At 49.0% G+C, this 19,051-nt stretch overlaps 2 protein-coding genes across 2 annotated transcripts in view; one reads left to right on the forward strand and one right to left on the reverse strand.

Moving 5' to 3' along the window:
• Positions 1-6,923: 6,923 nt before the first annotated feature.
• On the reverse strand, positions 6,924-9,165 carry Dhrsx (dehydrogenase/reductase X-linked). The gene has a single exon (XM_057757024.1). It carries the CDS (start codon positions 9,147-9,149, stop codon positions 8,142-8,144), a length of 1,008 nt encoding a protein of 335 aa, XP_057613007.1. The 5' UTR covers positions 9,150-9,165; the 3' UTR covers positions 6,924-8,141.
• A 9,031-nt stretch (positions 9,166-18,196) lies between these two features.
• Positions 18,197-19,051, forward strand: part of Anxa5 (annexin A5) — a 29,176-nt gene continuing 28,321 nt past the window's right edge. Inside the window, exons 1-2 of the mRNA XM_057757242.1 lie at positions 18,197-18,343; positions 18,466-18,502. Coding sequence (XP_057613225.1) covers positions 18,494-18,502 — 9 coding nt within the window. The 5' untranslated portion in view covers positions 18,197-18,343; positions 18,466-18,493. The remainder of the gene's footprint in view (positions 18,344-18,465; positions 18,503-19,051) is intronic.

Raw genomic sequence — 19,051 nt, forward strand, 5'->3', positions numbered from 1 at the left:
AATTTTGGCAGAGACTGCCAGGGGAAATTTTATGCATTCCTATTTTATTATGACTGTATAATATCTAATAATGGCTTGGCTTGTTGTCTTTTAAAAAGCAGATGAATTCTGTGCCTTAAAGAAGTGATTCCAGCAGATCTGCTGATGGGCTGAGGGGACCCCAACAACCACATGGTTTGGGAAGCACTGCTGGTCCCTCAGTAGCAGCACAGGTGGAGGAGGCCTAGGGATACTGCTGACTCGGGAGGATGAATTGGACACTATTCCAGGAAGCATTTAATGTCAGTCCTGTGGTTCGTTTGCTCTCTGCTACAACTTGAGACAAAATCATGAGATCTGTGGCCAGTGACTCACCTACCAGGGCATAATCCTCAGCAATTTATCTCTGTCTCATTTCCCTCGTCTTCAAGAATTAGAATAATACGAATAACTTCTCTGATCTACATATGAAGATGAAATAAAGTCAAACTTTTAGAAATGCAGAAACAAGCCCGATGGTGGTGGCACACGCCTTTAATCCCCGCACCCGGGAGACAGAGGCAGGTGGATCTCTGTCAGTTTGAGGTCAGCTTGGTCTACAGAACTAATTCCAGGACAGCTAGGGCTGATACACAGAGAAACCCTGTCTTGAAAAACCAAAACCAAAGGCAAAACAAACAAACAAACCAACCAGAAAGATACATGGTGCAAACTTCAATCCTGGACCAGCAGAGCGTCTGAACTATCATTCCTGTCTGTACACACGTGTCCTGGGTCTTACATACGTCTTCCCCCAGGGGTCCTGTTTGCAAAGGACCAGGAGCTCAGAGGCATTTCTTCCAGCATTCTGAATGGTATTTCAGGGCTGCCTAGAAATAATAGTCATATCGGCAGGAACAACCAGGGTGAGCACGCGCTGAACGACAACACACTCAATAACCCTGTGTACCATCAGCTTCGTGGATTCAGATGGAAACAAATGAAATATTTGTAAAGTGACATAGTTGGAACAAGGACATCTTCACCAATAAAGCCCCACTCTCAACAAACACACACCGAACTGATATCCCCTCCCAACCCTGGGCGCTTAAAACCCCAAGGATTCCAACTATGACACACTTCAGATCCTCAAAAGGCTTGAGATCTGGCAGGTGACACAGATAAGCATAAAAGAATGCTCATGAGACATTGTGAGAACAAGAGACCAGTGTTTGGTACTGTGGAAACACGAACAGGGCAGTGATGGTTTTTCTGGGTACTTTTCTTAGCGAGATAAAGGGGCCCTTGAATGAATGAGAAGGTTCAAGGCTGTTCCATAATATAGATTATAGACTGAATGAGGTCTCCATGGCTGAGGCGACAGTGAGACCTACGGAGATATGATTGAAGCTGTCATTCATCACTCAGCCCTTTATTTTATTACCAGGGTTATCTTTGGGGAAAGAGAGATAATTAGACGCTGTTAGACTTGAGGCAAAGCGATTGCCTGTATTGGCTCTTATCCGTAAAGCCAACAAAAGCCATAAGCCATCAGCAGACTTTGCTCTGACCTGTGAGGACAATGGGCTCATTGGACATTTCTGCTCTGTGATGAGAAGTCGCTTTCATCGTCAGCTTTTAAGACGGTGGTGTCGAGTTTTGTTCTGAGCTGCAAGTAGTTAGAGATGTTTGGGGCTGTGCCCTTCCTCCGAGGATCCCCTTTCTGTGTTGGACACTTGTTTTCCGCGTTGCTAGGGAAAATGTGAGGTGGTGGGGCTCCTCCTCGGGCAGGCAACCCACCAGGCATGTGTTGGTGTTCTTCCTCTTCCCACTGACGAGCTGAAAGAAAGCTGTGGTCTTGGAGAAACGCCATGGGTCTGGAAACGCCCATCAGTAATGCTCTGTGACTTTCAATCAGGGATGGAGATCAGAGTTTCCATTCAGTATTTTGGAAGCTAGCTTTCCCTGTTTCCTCATGTGCTCCCCCCACCGCGAGGTATGAACTTGATGGAGGCCTCATGCACAGATCTCCTTGGAACCACTGTTAGGATGTATAGGCAGAGTTAACACCCTTGTTAGAAGCTGTTGCAGAAGCCAGTGATAGCCAATTCCAAGCCCGCTGGGACTGGCTTCTTCACGGATGAGGAATGAGCTTGGGGGACTTGAGGACTACGAGGGCAGGAAACGCACAGAGGCAGTGTCCCTCCCAGAGGTCTGCTGTGCAGGCAAGTCCTTAGCATCGCGCCAGCTGTTCGTCAGCTGGATCAGCACCACCCCTGACTGACACATGTCATATTTGCACTGAAAGCAATTGCAGGCGGGGATCTGAAACTTTCAGTGCGGTGGGGGGGGGAGGGATGAGATGGGGAAAAAAGAAAGCTGAGAAAGGATTTCACGTATTTTCAAAAACAAGTAGGTGAAAGAGAGGAAAAGCTGCCTCTCCTGCTATGAAGAGTCACTGCCTGTGGGAGTTTGCGTGAGAATGGCCCACATAGACTCACATGTTTGTGTGCCTGGGCCCCAGTTAGGGGAACTGTTTGGCAAGGATTGGGAGGTGTGGCCTTGTTGGGGAAGCGAGTCGCTAGGAGAGGGCTTCAAGGTTTCCAAAGGCCACACCAGGGCAGTCCCCTCCCTCTGCCTGTTGCTTACAGGTCAGGATGTAAAGCTCACAGCCACTGCTCAGCACCATCCCTGTCTGCTTCGTGACACAGTGGCCCTCTAAAACTGTAAGCAAGCCCCCAATTTAATGTTTTCTTTTATAGGAGTTGCCTTAGTTAGGGTGTCTCTTGATGGCAATAGAACACCAATGAAGACACTGCCTGAGCTCCAGTTCTAGCTCTTTTATTTACTCGTCTTTGACCACAACCATTTATTTAACCATCTTGCACTTCCGTTTCTTTGTTCATAAAGAGGGAACACTAATAGTATTTATTTCACAGGAGTGTTGGAAGACATTGGATGCACTTAGGACAATATCTGATATACAGTAAACACTCAAAATGTGATAAGATGATACACTCTTTCGGTATATATTATACTCCATATATATATTTGCCTTTAAGCAATAACATACTTTTTATTTTTTACACCAATTTTTCCTATATACATTCGTCAGAATTACTATTTGTACTAGTCCAGGTTCTCCAGAGGTACAGAACCATCAGAATAGAGATATTAAAAGGGATTTGTTAGATCAATTGGTTTACATGATACAGCCTGGTAGTGTGAGATGTGGCGCTGGAGGGACCTTTGCAGTGTCCCATAGCAGGTCGGACCCAAACGGTGGCTGGTGACCAAGTACGGCATGCAAAGAGAGCCTGGGTGTGGAGTTTTATTTAAAGGTCAGGAAGAGAGAATGAGAGAGGGACAGAGAGACAGGGAAAGAGGGAGGAGAGAGAGAGAAGAGGAGAGGAAAGACCACTGAGATAGGCTTGCTGGGAAGAGAGTGACCAGGTGTGGGCACAGCTTGTCTCTTAGAGCACCCTGGGCACTGCACACAGTGGAAATGCTTGTTGAAAGCCGAGGGGTGACTGTGCCCAAGGGGCAGGGCCAGGGTGTGCCTGGATACTAACAGGTAGTCCATCGATGTCTGCCTCAGTCCCACAAACCTAGACGACTGACTCCACAGTCTCACGCTGGGGCTTAAGGCCTAGGGGATTCCTGAAGGAAGCTGGTCTTCATGCTGAGAGGCAGAGTGCTAGGCTGTGATGTCAGTGAAGGATGGAGGTGGTGGTGGTGGCCTTGATGGTGGCGGCAGCAGCAGCACGAAGTCACCAGCAGCTCAGGTAGGTGAACTCGGAAGGGAGGTGGAACCTAAGATCGTATTTAGGGTGGGGCTTCCCATTTCAAATAACCTAATTAAGAACAGACCTCATGGGTGTGCCCAGAGGCTCCGTTTGGGTGGTTCTAGATCTTATCAAGATGAGAAATCAACAGTGACATTGTTTGTGGCTTCGTGGCAGCTAAAGTCCCTGGATTAGATGTCTATTCCGTTTTTCCTCTGGGATCTGAGGACAGCCAGGACAGACTCACAGACTCAGCTCCAGGTGCAATGAAAGTTGGCCTGCCTGCCTGCTGTCTTCCTTCCTTCCTTCCTTCCTTCCTTCCTTCCTTCCTTCCTTCCTTCCTTCCTTCCTTCCTTCCTTCCTTTTCTTTCCTTCCTTCCTATTTCTCCTTTTTATTTATTTCCTCTTTCTTTTACTTTCTGTCATCTTTATTTCAAAGCTTAGTTTTAGGTTCACAGCACAATTGAGAAGAACCGCAGAGATTCCCATCTTCCTCCGCACACTGCCTTCCCCAGTTGTCAACACTGTGCCCACCAGAGTAGGACTTTCACCAATGACGAGCCTGCCATTGCTTCACCGTCATCCAGTGTGCAAAGTTTACCACCTGGTCTCATGATGGTATGTGTACTATGTGTTCCAGCGAATGACCCGTATCACATTAAAGGATCAGGCAGAGCCCCCCCACCCACACACACACAAAAGTCCTCTTGCCCAAGCCTTGAAAACTTCCAATGTTTTCAGTATCTATAGCTTTACCATCGCTAGAATGTCCTCGAGGGGGACGTTGCTCTGTAAGCCCCTGAGGCTTTTTGCTGTCTCGGACTCAGCCTGTTTCTGGAGATAATTCTACCTAAGAGGTCTTCCAGGGCCTGGTCCTCATTGTGTCTTTTGAGACAAAAGAACAGCAATAACAAAAAATAAAAAGCCCAGCTGTTCAGTTTTCAGAGGTTTTCTGCTTGATTTTTAATGGAGCATCAGAATTTGGTCAGACCACACTTTACACCCTGACCACACTTTATACCCTGACTTTACACCTCAGAAGACTCCTCCAGCCCCAAGGCCGTGGGTCTGCCGTCGCCTCGGCCTTAGCGGCTCCCCTGTGTCAGGCCTGGCTTTCTGACTTTCTCAGAGTGAGCAATTGTCCAAAGGAAAAGTCAGTTTCAAAACATCAAGTTTCCTCTCCAAGATGCCTCTTTTTCCAGGATCGTCTTGCCCAACTCCAGATGTCTCAGCAACCCTTCCAGGCTTCCAGACCCACCCTATCTGTGGATTTCAGCCTTCCCAGAAGCCTCAGCAAGTCTCTAACCTGAGCTTCATCTCGGCTGAAGGACTTCCTGACATACATTCATGACAGATGATTTCTTTCTTTTTTTTTTAATATTTACTTATTTATTATGTATACAATATTCTGTCTGTGTGTATGCCTGCAGGCCAGAAGAGGGCACCAGACCCCATTACAGATGGCTGTGAGCCATCATGTGGTTGCTGGGAATTGAACTCAGGACCTTTGGAAGAGCAGGCAATGCTCTTAACCTCTGAGCCATCTCTCCAGCCCGACAGATGATTTCTTAGTCTTTATTTTTCCTATTGATTAATAAAATGAGCACGGTGATAACAGCTGCAACCCCAACACTTATGAGGTGAAGGCAGAAAAATCAGAAGTTCAAGAGCAGCCTGAGCTGTATGAGATCTTGTCTCAAGAAACATCAAGCCAAACCAGCCAAAGAGGTTCATAATAATCCATTATATAATTTAGGTGAGAAATCCACATGTCCCATTGACCACATGTATAATTTTACAGGTGACTTGTCCTAAATTAGCATGTTGATATGTTAATATACTTGCCATTAAATATTATTCTGGCTTTCCGAAGTAAAATTTGTTATCATATTCATTTATTTTTGTGTGTGTTTGTGTGCACACACACAGGCCATATGTGATGCCTATTCTCAGTTGTCAACTAGACTATATCTGGAATGAACTATAATCCAGAAATGGAGGCATACTTGTGATCTGGACCTTGAGGCAGGAAGACAACAGGCTTTCGATTTGGATCTTGAGGCAGGAATCTGGGCCACACCTTCTGCTGGAAGTGTATACAGGACAATGGAAGAAAGAAGGGATTATTTATTCTTCAGCTGTTTCCCTCTCCTCGCCAGTCTCCTTCACTGGATTCCAGCGTGTGCAGAAGACCAGCTGAGAAACCCAGCCTCATGGGACTGAGCAACTACGTCGGACTGCAGCCTGTAAGTCATTCCCATATATCAGCCCCAAGCAAGCACTCATGCACGCACAGGCACACACACACACACACACACACACACACACACACACACACGGGATTTAATTCTATAAGTACTGTGACTCTAAAGAACCCTAATATACCATGTTAACCAAGTATAGAGGTAAGATGGCCAAGTGTGGGAATCAGTTCTTATCTGTGAGTTCCAGGGATCAAACTCAGATTGTCAAAGTTGGCAATAAGCACCTTTACTTGCTAAGCCTTTGTGGTGGTTTGAGTAAGAATGGCCCTCATAGGCCCATAGGGAGTAGCCCTATTAGGAGGTGTGGCTTTGTCAGAGGAAGTGCTTCACTAGGGGACTTGGAGGTTTCAGAAGCTCAAGCCTGGCCAGTGTGGCTTTCACTTCCTGCTGTCTACCCATCCGGATGCAGCAATCTCAGCTCCTTTCTCCAGCACCATGTCTGCCTGCACACCACCACGCTTCCTACTATGCAATAATGAACTAAACCTCTGGACTGTAAGCCAGCCCCATTGAAATGTTTTCCCTTTAAGACTTGCCATGGTCATAGTGTGGCTTCACAGGAACAGAAACCTAACTAAGAAGGCCATCTTGTCAACTAAATATATGCGAATTTTAAAATGGCTATTTAGTGATCAGAATCACCATATTGCATAGTGTATGTGAAAATGAGGCTGGGTATGATAGCTCAAATCTGTAATCCAGCACTAGGGAGACAGAGGCAGAAGGATCACCATGCGGTTGAGAGTTTGAGGCTAGCCTGGTCTGTATAGTGAATTCCAGGCTAGCCTGAGCTACATAGTGAGACCCTGTCTCAAAACAGAAGAGTAAGAAAGATGAAAGAACGGATGAAGAGATTGAGGAAACACGATGTTTATAACCGAATGCTTTAATTCTAAATTTCCATTTTAGGTGGGTGATGAAACTTAACCTTAGGGAATTTGAGGATTTCTTAGGATTGTGCATTGGCATCAAGAAGCTTATGAAGTGCTGAAGCATCGAGGCTGGGGCGAGGGATCATTTGTTCATGAAGAACCCCAGCATGGGCACTTCCTGTCTCCTCATAACCTATATTCCCTTGAGTCCTGTCTTTCTCTGGGTACTTTTCATTCATGGCTACAAAGGAAAGCTTCTGTCCCTGACTCAGTCTAAAGAGAAGAAACTGCAGCGACCCAGCAGGAATGCTGGAACCCTGTACACACATGGCCCTGGGTCTATCCCCAGTTTGCAAAATGCTCCCAATTGTCTCGACACACTAGCTAATGGTTTTTCTTCCCATAGGGCTTTGCTTTCTCTTGAGGGATAAGAGTAGCCGTCTTTCAGGTCAATCTTCTGCTTTTAGAGGCATGGTTTGCTTAACAAAGTTATTACAATGTTTGTTGTGAGGATTTTTAGTTTTACCAAAGATGTAGGTTTTGAAACTCAAACTAAGAACAGCCATGTGTTCCCTAAAGGAATAAGAAGCAGATGAATGGGGAGATGTAAAACGTTTCGGAGGAACACGAAGCCTGGTGAGTGATAAACACCACTGACTTGGATTCGGGTGTCCATGCTCAGAGAGCTCCTAACCTGTGTCGGGGTTTACACTGGACTGGGCCGAGTGTCGGAGTCCTCACCTCAGCCTAGCTCAGATTCAACAGGAAACACAGATGGGAAAGATTAAAAACCGCAGTGTGAATTCGTGTTCATGACCATTCCTTTCAACATTATACAAAGTTTGACAGTAAAGTGATTGTATACAGCTAACAAGGCATGTGGTCATAAGGATAGGTATGAAACTATGGAATTCGAGAAATGAAGAGGTGGGTTAGTTTTAAAACCGTTACGAGGCAAAGTTGAAACCACAGTTGGAACTAGGAAGTCTGATGGTCTGAAACAAGGGAGAATAGAGATGTTAGAGCAAGGGTTGAGTAAGAGATTTATTGCATGTCTGTGAATGAAATCAATTAGCAGCAGAATTCTTATTGTTTTCTTGGTGCAGAATCCTTTATGGTGCCCCACCGCCTGGCTGGGGGCCCCATGGGAGCCTGGGGGGAGAGGCGGCAGCGGGCGATGATGTCACACGCCCACATCATCACAGCATCAGGTCCATGTAGGTGCTTGGTGCAGAGTCCGTGGTGCCATCGCGGGCGCGGGCCTACTCCACGCCGAAGCCCATCCCGTCGGGGATCCCCGCCAGCCGGCAGCTCTCCGCCCACAGCCGCGCCTGCAGCTCCACATCCCGCGCAAGGCCCAGCGGTTCTGTCTCGGCCTCGTTGTAGAGGTAGCGGCCGCCGACCCCTTCCAGCTCCGGGGCGGCGGCAGCGTAGACGGAAGTCCAGGCGCCCTCGTCGGGGGTCTTGAAGAGCAGCCAGCCGAGCGCCCGCTGCACGGCCCGCGTGCCCCACCACACGTGGCGGAAGAGCGCCGTGTCCACGACGCCCGGGTCGACCAGGTTGGCGGTCACGGGGTCGCCGCGCGCCGCCAGCAGCCGCTGCAGCCGCTGCGAGAACAGCACGAGCGCCAGCTTGCTCCGCGCGTAGGCCGCGTGCGCCGAGTAGGGCGACTTCCGGTCCTGCGGGTCCGCCGGGTCCAGGTCCCCCACGTAGTGCGTGGCCGACGCCACGGTGACCACCCTGGACCTCTGACCCGGCGACCCCGCCGACGTCAGTGCACCCAGCAGCAGGTGCGTCAGCAGGAAGTGGCCCAGGAAGTTGACACCGAAGTGGTGCTCGAAGCCGTCCTCGGTGCGGCCGGGGGGCACCATCATGACGCCGGCGTTGTTGACCAGCACGTGCAGCGGGAGGCCGCGCGACAGGAAGTCGCGGGCGAACTTCCGGACGGAGCGGAGGGAGGCCAGGTCGCAGAACAGGAAGTGCACCTTCTCGTTCTTCGTCTCCTCGCGGATCCGGGAGACGACGTCGTTCGCCTTCGCCGCGTTGTTCCCGGCTATGACCACGCGCATGCCCAGCCGGGCCAGCCGCCGCGCCGTGGCCAGCCCGATGCCGTCGGTTCCGCCCGTCACGATGGCCACGCGGTCGGGCTGTGCCGGCAGCGCCGGCTCCCGGAAGCCCCCGCGCAGGCGGCGCAGCAGCTGCGCCAACAACACGGCGGCGCCCACCGCGTAGACCAGGACGGTGGCCCGCAGCGCGCGGAGCGTCAACATGGCGACCGGCTCCGCCCCCTCGGCCTCTGACCTTCCATCGGTGAGCCCGGGTCCCCGCCCACGGCGCGCTCAGAGACGGAGAGGGAGCGGGCGGGGTTGGGGTGGGGAGGCGTGAGAATCTCCAGCTCCTGAACTTTTACATCCTTGGTTAGGGCAGCTGAGCCCCGCAGGGAAGCTGCCTGCAAGCCACCCTCGGGATTGCGTTCCAGCCTCTTTTCCTTTGTCTATTTGACTTTTTGTTTTGTTTTATTTTGTTTTGTTTGTTTGTTTGTTTGTTTGTTTTTTGAGACAGGGTTTCTCTGTATAGCTTTGGAGCCTCTCTTAGAAGTCCAGAAGTCCCTCAAACTCACAAAGATCCACCTGCCTCAGCCTCTCAAATGCTGGGATTAAAGGAATGTGCCTCCACCGCCCAGTTTGTTTATTTTGAGGCGTGGTCTTGCTCTGTAGCCTAGGCTGATTGTAAATGTCTTCTGCCTCTTGAGAGCTGATATTGCAGGCAGGTGTTGCTGCGCATAGTAGACAGGCTTGAGACATCAGCCATACACGCTGAATGTATAGATCTTGATGGATCTAAACAAACACGCGAAAAGCAGCAGCTGGGCTGGGAGCAGAAAAAAATCTTAGGAACAAACACGTGAACACCCCTGGTTAATAGCTTCACGTGGGTAAGCAGAGATGGTGAGGGGAGAGGAAGGCGTGGTACAAAGCCGTGCAGAGAAGAACACATTACTTCCTGATGTTAAGTGTAACCGATTTTAGAGTATAAAATGAAACCATCCAGAAAGTCAGTTTAAAAGTTAAGAAATAGCCGGGCGGTGGTGGTGCACGCCTTTAATCCCAGCACTCGGGAGGCAGAGGCAGGCGGATCTCTGTGAGTTCGAGGCCAGCCTGGTCTACAAGAGCTAGTTCCACAGCCGGGCGATGGTGGCGCACGCCTTTAATCCCAGCACTCGGGAGGCAGAGGCAGGCGGATCTCAGTGAGTTCGAGACCAGCATGGTCTACAGAGCTAGTTCCAGGACAGGCTCAAAAAGCCACAGAGAAACCCTGTCTCGAAAAACCAAAAAAAAAAAAAAAAAAAAAAAAAAAGAGCTAGTTCCAGGACAGGCTCCAAAGCTACAGAGAAACCCTGTCTCGAAAAACCAAAAAAAAAAAAAAAAAGTTAAAAAATAGAAAAAAGGAAGATACTAGAATTCAAAAAGCCCAACACCGATAGACAGGGGTTCCAGAAAGAGAATATAAAAAAGGTAAGGTAATTTTAGAGAAATATTTAAAAAGTTGCTCCTGAATGCTGTGTGAAACTTTTGCACTATGGAGCTGAAGAAAAGATCCTGAGATGTCCGAGAGATTAAAGAGAGCAAAGACAGGAATGGCCCAGACTTCTCACTGCCTCCCTTACCACCCAGATGGAAAATGACCTCATGCCCTGTTTCTTAGTAAGTAAGAAGGGGTAGATTCAAGGCATTTCAAAGATGCAAGTTTAAAGCGTTTGGCATCCTTTGAATCTTTTTCAGAAAAATACTGGAGAATGAACTCCACAGTCAGCAAATGCTTGAGGAAAAAGGGAAAATAGGGCCCAAGATCGGGGGGCCGTCTTTGTAGGGAACCACTTGTTTCAGGCTGCATGAGCCAAGCAACTGCTGGATGTGGGACTCTCAGCTACAGAGATCTTAGTTGGCAGGAGGTGGCAGGTATAGAGCCACTCAACTGGGCAGGTGCAAACTGATGGCATGGTTAATAAAAACCCAGAGACTGATACTGGGGTTCAACCTGAAGACCAAAAAGGCATAACAGCCAGCCAATAGCTCTTACCTCAACCTCAGTCCAAAATGGCGATTCTGCCTCCAGGAATCTCAGAATGAGACTGTATCTGAGAGCTGTCTCCTCCCATTTTATAATTCTCTCTAGGGCTGGGATTAAATGAATGCACCTCCCAGTTTCTATGGTAACTAGTGCATCTACTGGGATTAAAGGTGTGTGTTACCACTGCCTGGTCTTTAAGACTGACCAGTGGGGCTATTTTACTTTCTGAACTTAAGGCGGTCTTTATTTATTAAAATGCAAATAAAATGCCACTACAGCAAGTTGTCTCCAGGGAAAGGTGTGGGTACAAGTTTGTCAGCAAGTGTTAGGGTTTGAAGGGATTCTTTCAGGGGAGAGTTTAGAGATAAGAAAGTTGCAGACACCAAGGAAAATAGTGAGGACAATGGAAACAGTGAGCAAGTAGACTCAGCTTGCTTCCTAGACCCCTTTCTGAGTTACGGTTATTTCATTTAGCCAGCCAGCGGTAAGGCTTGCCAAGGAGTATGGCTCCTAGACCCAAGGGACCCCAGAAGGGTCTTTAACTTGCGTAGGAGTGCTCATGGCCTGTGAGCCGGTGGCCTTTTCTCTCCAGAGTAGTCGTTTTCAGGACAGCACGCTGGCTCTCACTCGCTCCCCAGGCCTCTGGTGCTTACATGGCCATCCCCTCTGTCACAGCTGCAGCATAGGTGTCCCTTGAGCTGCCTCAGGCTGAAACTGGGAGGGCTTTGTTTGCACGTGTTCCCTCTTGAGTTTCCCTTTTGGTGGCCTCCCGGGATTCCTGGACGATGAGTCACGCTGGAACGGGCTGACTTCTGCAGGCCACTGAGGTTATTGTCCTCTGTTGGGCCCTGCTGGGCCTTTCCTAACCTTGAGGGCCCCTTCTGCAGCCTGCGTTTGCTTGGCCAGAAGAGTAAGGCAGAAGAATGAACCCCACTCTGGTGCCAGCGGCTTGCCCTTCTCAAGGGCAATTGCTCAGAGTACTTGGAAATAGTGGCTTTGCTTCACTTGTGTGTTCTGAAAGCTCACTTTTTAAAATGTGTTTTGATTTTGAATTGTACACTATTTTGCATTGTCTTTATATACATCTGTTGAAATGAACATATGTTTATTAACTAGTAAATTCTGAAAAACATAGTCTCCTCTGTGATTATATCAATCTTATCTCCTTCCTTTTAGTAAACTGAGAGGCCCTCCCTAAAATAAGCCTAGAAGTCTCCTGACTCATCACCAGAACATAGGTTCCTGTTCTTAAACTACCTCTGGATGGAAACAGAACAGATTCTTCCTTCCTATGCCTCATTCCTTTGGTTCATCTGTTTTTTGAAATAACTTCATGCTATTATTATTACTTTCATTTTTTACCTACTTAATATTAATCAACTACATATTATTCACCCACTTCCCCCCACACACACGCTCCCTGCCGTCTTCCAGTATAGAAGATCAATACCAGGGCCTGGCGGATTATAAAAACATGACTTAGATTTCTTGATTTGTTTCCCAGAGACTCTGATAGGATGGATGTACGGAGTCTAGAAAGGTAAGAGCTTGAATGAAGAGACTGTCTCAGTTTCCACGCCAGAGGCCTTAAGCCATGTAAGTGGTGGCAGAAATTTGGAACTGTTCTTTGTTGTTCACTCTGTGAACATCATTCAGACAACCCACCCAAGCTGTCCCCAGACGACACACTCAGGCTGTCCCCAGATAGCCCACCTAAGCTATCCCTAGATAGCTCACCCAAGCTGTTCCCAGATAGCTCACCCAAGCTGTCCCCAGCTAACCGTTCAAATTATTCTTCCACATAACTTTTTAAATCACATTTCAAAGCGAAGTGGGAGAAATCAAAGACAGGCGGTGGATATCATTCAAAATCCATGAAGAGTGAGTACCATGACCTTGGAAGTTGGCCCTGGAATTTCTGTCCTGTTGACCTCTGACATGGACTGTTTGAATGTTAGCTGTGGCTTTGTGACACATTACCCTTAAAGCTGGAAAGTGTCACCATGCCTGTGGGTCAGAAATCCAGAGCAGGCTTGCTGGGTTGTGTAACTTAGGGCTTTCCATGAGGTGTAGTCAAAGTACCGAGACAGGATTGCCCAGTCAGGTGGCTCCTTGAGGGGAATACTGCTGAGAACCAGGAGTCATGGCTGAGGCCCCAGAACAGCAGCTGCACGGCAAGGGTAGGCTTTCCTTTGCCCATCAAAAATGCTGGCCCCAAAGCATCCTCTTTCAGGGCTTGGCCCAGCACACCAACATCTTATTCATAAGTGTACAGGATGTTCCTAAAGTGGAAATGATCAGAAGGATTACTCCTGTAGTTTCACCCCTTAGTAAGCTGCCAGCACACAAGCAGGGTGCGGCTGAGGTCTGTCAGCTCTGTGCCTCTCCCATATTCCTCTTGGGCTGAGTCTTTTGTAATTGTTTTATAATGAACTGATAAGCGTATGTAAATGTCTTACTGAATCTTGTGAGCCATTATGGTCAATTATGTATGAGACCTGAAGAAGAGGCTGTGGGAAACCTGATCTCTAGCCATCGTTCAGAAATGCAGATGAGGGACTGGGAATTGGCTCAGCAGTCAGGAGCACTTGCTGCTGCTTTTCAGAGGAGGCTCTGCTTCCGTTCCCAGTACCTCACTACAATCCATAACTCCAGCTTTAGTCCCAAGGGATGTGACACCCCATTTTGACGTGCTTTGGCACAAGGCATGACATGGTATCCATATATACATGTAAGCAGCACACTTAGACCCATAACGTAAATTTAACTTTTTTAAAGTGCAGACTACCCAGGACTCAATGGGTGTCTGGAATGAGCATGGTCTTATGAGAGTAAGCCCATAGTCTATCAGGTAGACCTTTACCCCAGGTAGAGTCAAAATTAAATTGAAGCTTATATAGTTAGTATCTAAAGAGTCTGAGAATTGCTTATTGTGAATGGAAAATCCCGCACATTAGTAACAGAAGTTGTTTTTCCCCTTCGTATTAGTTTGAAAGATAGGACCAATGAGATATACATGTGCACACACATACACAATGAGACAGATAAGAAATTGCTCATGTGATTGGGGAAGTTAAGGGCTGTACCACCTGCAGGAGACCAAGGGAGGCTGGTGGGAGAGCACAATGGAGAATGATGGGTAGATTCAAATTCAAACCTGAACCTGAAGCCCAGTGGGCAGAAGACCACCCTGGCTGTCATGCAGAAGTGAACCTCTTCCTGGCCCTTAACAAACGGGGTTAGGCCTATGGGGGGAAGAGTCTGCTTTACTCTAATTGCCAATCAATGCCAGTCTGCTGCAGAAATCCTCATACATGACGAGAAGCAGCATCTAAGCTGACATCTGGGTAGCCTGGAGCGCAGTTAGGTTGACACCCCACGAGGACCTTTCCCTTGCCCACGTCCCTCACTCCCCAGCAGCTGGTTAACAGAATACTGCTGTCATGGCAACCTGTCAGGTCAAGGGCTGGCTAGGCAGACTTCGTGTGCCTTTCCTCCCACCGCTGTGCTCTCGGTGTCAATGGCAAGGCACGCGATAAATTTATGAATGAACAACGGGTGAATGATGCTAATGTTAAGAAGGCCATCATGCAGACCCCAGAAGCTGAAATGAACCGGGGTGTGTGGGTACCACGAGTGTGTGGTATCCAAGGGTGTGTGGGTGCTACGGGTGTATGGTAGCCAAGGGTGTGTAGGTGCCACGGACGGGTGTGTGGGTGCCACGGGTGTGTGCGTGCCACGGTTGTGTGGTAGCCAAGGGTGTGTGGGTGCCACAGGTGTGTGGGTGCCACAGGTGTGTGGGTGCTAGGGTATGTTAGCCAAGGATGTGTGGGTGCCAGGAGTGTGTGGTAGCCAAGGGTGTGTGGGTGTCACGGGTGTGTGGGTGCCAGGGGTATGTGGTAGCTGGTGGCTAGGCTCACAGCTGTAGTGCTGTGAATGGATTTAAAGAGCTGTATTTTCACTTTTGAGTAGGATGGGTTGGGACAGTATTTTCTTTTTTAGAGTGGGATGGGTGGGGACTGAATCATCGGCATGAAAAATGAGGGTTGGGTTTGGCGGCAACAGTTTTTTGGAAGGAGAAAGAGGCATGAGAAACTAAAATCAATCATCCTGTTATTTTAGGAACTGAAAAGGCAGCTCATGTAATCTTAGCCACCATCCCAAATAAAGAAAAATCATAGCCAGGCGGTGGTGGTGCATGTCTATAATTTCAGCACTCAGGAGGCAGAGGTAGGCGGATCACTGAGTTCAAGGCCAGCCTGGTATACTTAGTGAGTTCAGGACAGCCAGGGCTACACATAGAAACCCTGTCTCAAAAAATAAATAAAAAATAAGCAAAGCAACAACAACAAAAAAATCAAAGCCCAAGGTCGTATACTAATAAAATCATAAGACAAAATTTTAGTTGAGTCAGGAATGAGTCTTCCCCAGAATTCAGGTTCTGTCTGAGAATACATCTGTTCTTCTAGGAAAATTCTCTCAAAGCTTATTTTGAACTCATTTTAATAACTCTTGATAATTCTGAATACTAGCAAATTATATTAAGCAGCAGTCTTTCTTGAAAAACAATAAATCAAAATCCCATTCTATACTACATTAATGTGTCAATTTACTAGTATGGTTTAAACATGAAATGTCTCCCATAGGCTTCTGGGTTTAATAGTTCTCAGCTGGTGGTGCCATTTGGGGAGATTACAGAAACTTTAGGAGGTGGGGCCTCACTGGGTGCTGCCTTGAAGATGCTATCTGATCTGCTTCCCAGCTCGCTGCCCTGTCCATCATGAGGTGAAGAAGTTCCTTTACCATATACTTCTGCTGACATGATATTCTGTCTAGAATGTTGACCAAGCTACACAACTGTTCCATATATGCAGAGGACCTAGGCTAGACCTGTACATGCTCCCTGGTTGTCAATTCAGTCTCTGTGAACCCCTATGAGCCCAGGATAGTTGACTCTGAGGGCTTTCTTGTGGTGTCTTTGACCCCTCTGGCTCCTACAATCCTTCTTCCCTCTCTTGAGCAGGATTCCCTGAACTCAGCCTAATATCTGGCTGTGGGGCTCTGTCTCTTTTTCAGTCAGTTACTGGATAAAGCCTGTCTGATGACCACTGGGCTACGCACCAGTGGAAGGACATCTAATCTTATAATTCTGCAGGGTCTTGGCTTTAAGTCCTTGGACAGCACATATGAAGGCTGTTAGCATGGTGGTGGTACCAGAAAACATTCTGAGATGTATCTAGGCTTGTTGTGATCTGATATATCACCCGTACATTGATATGCTAAAACCCAGCTTCCAAGCTCATAGGATTGCCTTAAAGAAGCAATTAATCATGAAGATTTCACTTCATGATTGAGATTAGTGCCCTTACAAATGAGACCCCCTAAGGAGCCTGGGAGCATCTTGTGCCATGTGAAGCTTCACTGAGATGATGTTCTCTGAGCAGAGCCTCACCAGACCCTGAGTCTGCAGAGCCTTGATCCTGAATTTTCCAGCTTCTAGACAGCTGAGAAATGAACTCCCGTTGCTCAGAAGACAGCCGTATTGCATTATCCTGTGCATTCTTCCACGCATGCTGTCTCCTCAGTGTCTGTACGTGTGCTATTTTTAGAATTTTAAGGTGGGGTATCTTAGGCCTGTTTTCCCAGGTGCTCAGCACACTCAATCATATTAATTCAGGCGTCTTTGGTTAGGAAACTTTCCCAATCTCCTTTGGGAAATAGCGGTCCTCTCCCTCGCCCACAAGCTCTGCTTTATCTTCAGTATAGGACCCACCACACTGGACATACTGGATACGGAAAATGGGCTTGCTCTTCCAGAGTGAGGGTTTAGAGCCGTCTAGGGTCCAGGTGAATAAACTAGTTGTAACTGGAAGTAAAAGAAACATTCGCTGGGGACGATCAAGATTCTGGGCGTAATAACTCCCGCTCTTCTACCTGACTGCCGGAGAGAGCATTTTTCCAACTACCCACGCAAGGCATCGTTTTCTACATCAACATTCTTAAACAGGCTCCTCTGCTCCTAACTTCAGAGTAGAAAGAGAAAGGAGGAACACGCAGCTGAGTAGGTGTGGGTGGGAAAAACAATGCCTAGGTCAGTTAGAAGGAGATGCTATTACCTGTGGTCAGAAAGTAGACAAGTATGAGCGACTGAGGGATACGTGGGTCTTAAAAAATGCTCAGGGGCGGGGGACAGGGCAATGCCTGCGACGATGGCATTGTAGTCCTTAGAGAGTCCTGTGGGAGGATCCCTTGAGTGCAGGAAAAGAACAGAATAAAAACCCAAGTAATCTCTGAAAAACAACAACAGCAATCCCCTAGGAGAGGTGCTGAAATGTGCTCGGCTATGCGGAGCGGCTAGGTCCCTGGAGAAGGGATTCTACTTAGCACATGAGGAAAGGCAGTGGGACAGGGGTAAGGCCATGGGAAGGTGGCAGGCTCCCCCCACTTGGCAGTTGTGTCTCCTTTGCCAGAAAACCATCAATCTACTGGACCTTGTCAGGGCCAGACTAAGCATGTGGCGCCCAGAAAATTACAAGCCCTGAACAACCACATTCTTTCACGCGATTGGCTTCTTTCTCAAGACTTGATCCTGACATTTCCTTCTAGAACATCCGTGGCTAGGGCGCCCCTGTCCTATTGCCTCATCGGCAATCCCGGCGGGCGGGGGAGGGTCAGTCCCTCCCACACCAGCGAACCTGAGAGGGGCACCGGCTGCTTTTCCGGAGTCACGTTAGTCACCCTGCACCCCGCAAGACTCTTGCGAGTTCCTGGCTGGGTTTGGAACTAAAACTATTTCCAGAGGCTTTGACATAGCCACGTAGGCTACACAAAACTGCATCTGCGACAAGGCCATCAAGGCACAGACATTACGCTAAACTCTTGAAAACCATCTGGGGAAGGCCCTCACTGCTCCTCGCTCAGCGTGCGGTGGAAGATGCTGTGGGACGCGACGTGACAGTCCCCGGCTCTCCAGTCCCAACCAGGCCTGTGGGATCGAAACGAGTTCAGTACAGCCGAGGGTGGACGTGGACCAGCCGCGCCCCACGCAGGCGCGGGAGCACAGAGGACGTGGCAGGGCGTGGCCCTGCTAGGGGGCGTGGCCGGACTTGAGATTTAGGGACGTGGTCGTGGTGGGGGGCGTGGGTCCCGCAAGGAAAGGACCGTAGTTAGGGGTGCGGCTAAGTGGCTGGGACAAGGCAGAGCTTGCAGAGCTTCGTAGCTGGGGGCGGGGCCTTGGTGGGTGTGCGGCCTTAGCAGGGGCGGGGCGGGGCGGGGCAGGGTCGGGCTGGGCTGGCCAGGGCGTTTCCGTTGCACCGAGCCGCGGAGTACTGCCCTGTTCCTCGGCGTGAGCATCGGTCCCCTTCTCGTCCGCAGTCTGCGCTCTACCGTCCTGGTGAGTGGCCGTGGTCCCGGGAGCGGCTCCTCCACCGAGGGCGTGGGGTGGCGAGGAGCCCTTTCTGGGGAAGGAGACCAGGCTCCTGTGACCTTCTCTTTCTCTCCCCCCCTCCCCCGCAGCTCCGGCTCGCTCCTGACCGACAGCATCATGGCCCAGGTAAGCCGTGCGCCAGCTGTGGGGGCGATCGGGACCCTCTCCAGAAACAGCAGAGTTCGGGGAGATGAAGCTGTTTTCGGAGTCTCTTGGTCTCTGCTTTCCCCTTCCACGGTCTGCTCTGTGCCTTCTCCGTGACCTCTTGGTGTCCCCCTCTGTATCCGCTCTCCTGTTTCCTCCCTCGCCCCGGAGAGTCCAGAACCAGCTGGTGTGTACATGTGAATCGGGGCGCCCCAAATTCAGAGTTGCCAAAATTAGAACCCGAGCAGGAACAGTTCTCTTGGTCATGTGAGGCGAACGCCCTTTTGGCTTCCCTAATTTTTTTTTTTTTTTAATTTTTCCCGCAGTTTCCTGTGTTTGAATACTGGGTGTGCGCGGGCGGTTTCCATGGTGTTTCAAGGGCGCTTAGTCCAGCACTCCGAGCAGTTTGTTTAAAAAGAACGGACTGTTCATCAGCCCTGCTCCCGCCCCCTTCCTCCGCTAAAGGCACTGAACCAAAGTAATGAACTCGCGAAACGAGTTGTGAATTGAATTTGCCTTGGGACTCTTTCA

This window comes from Chionomys nivalis, chromosome 24, assembly GCF_950005125.1.
Source record: "Chionomys nivalis chromosome 24, mChiNiv1.1, whole genome shotgun sequence".
Taxonomy (NCBI): domain Eukaryota; kingdom Metazoa; phylum Chordata; class Mammalia; order Rodentia; family Cricetidae; genus Chionomys; species Chionomys nivalis.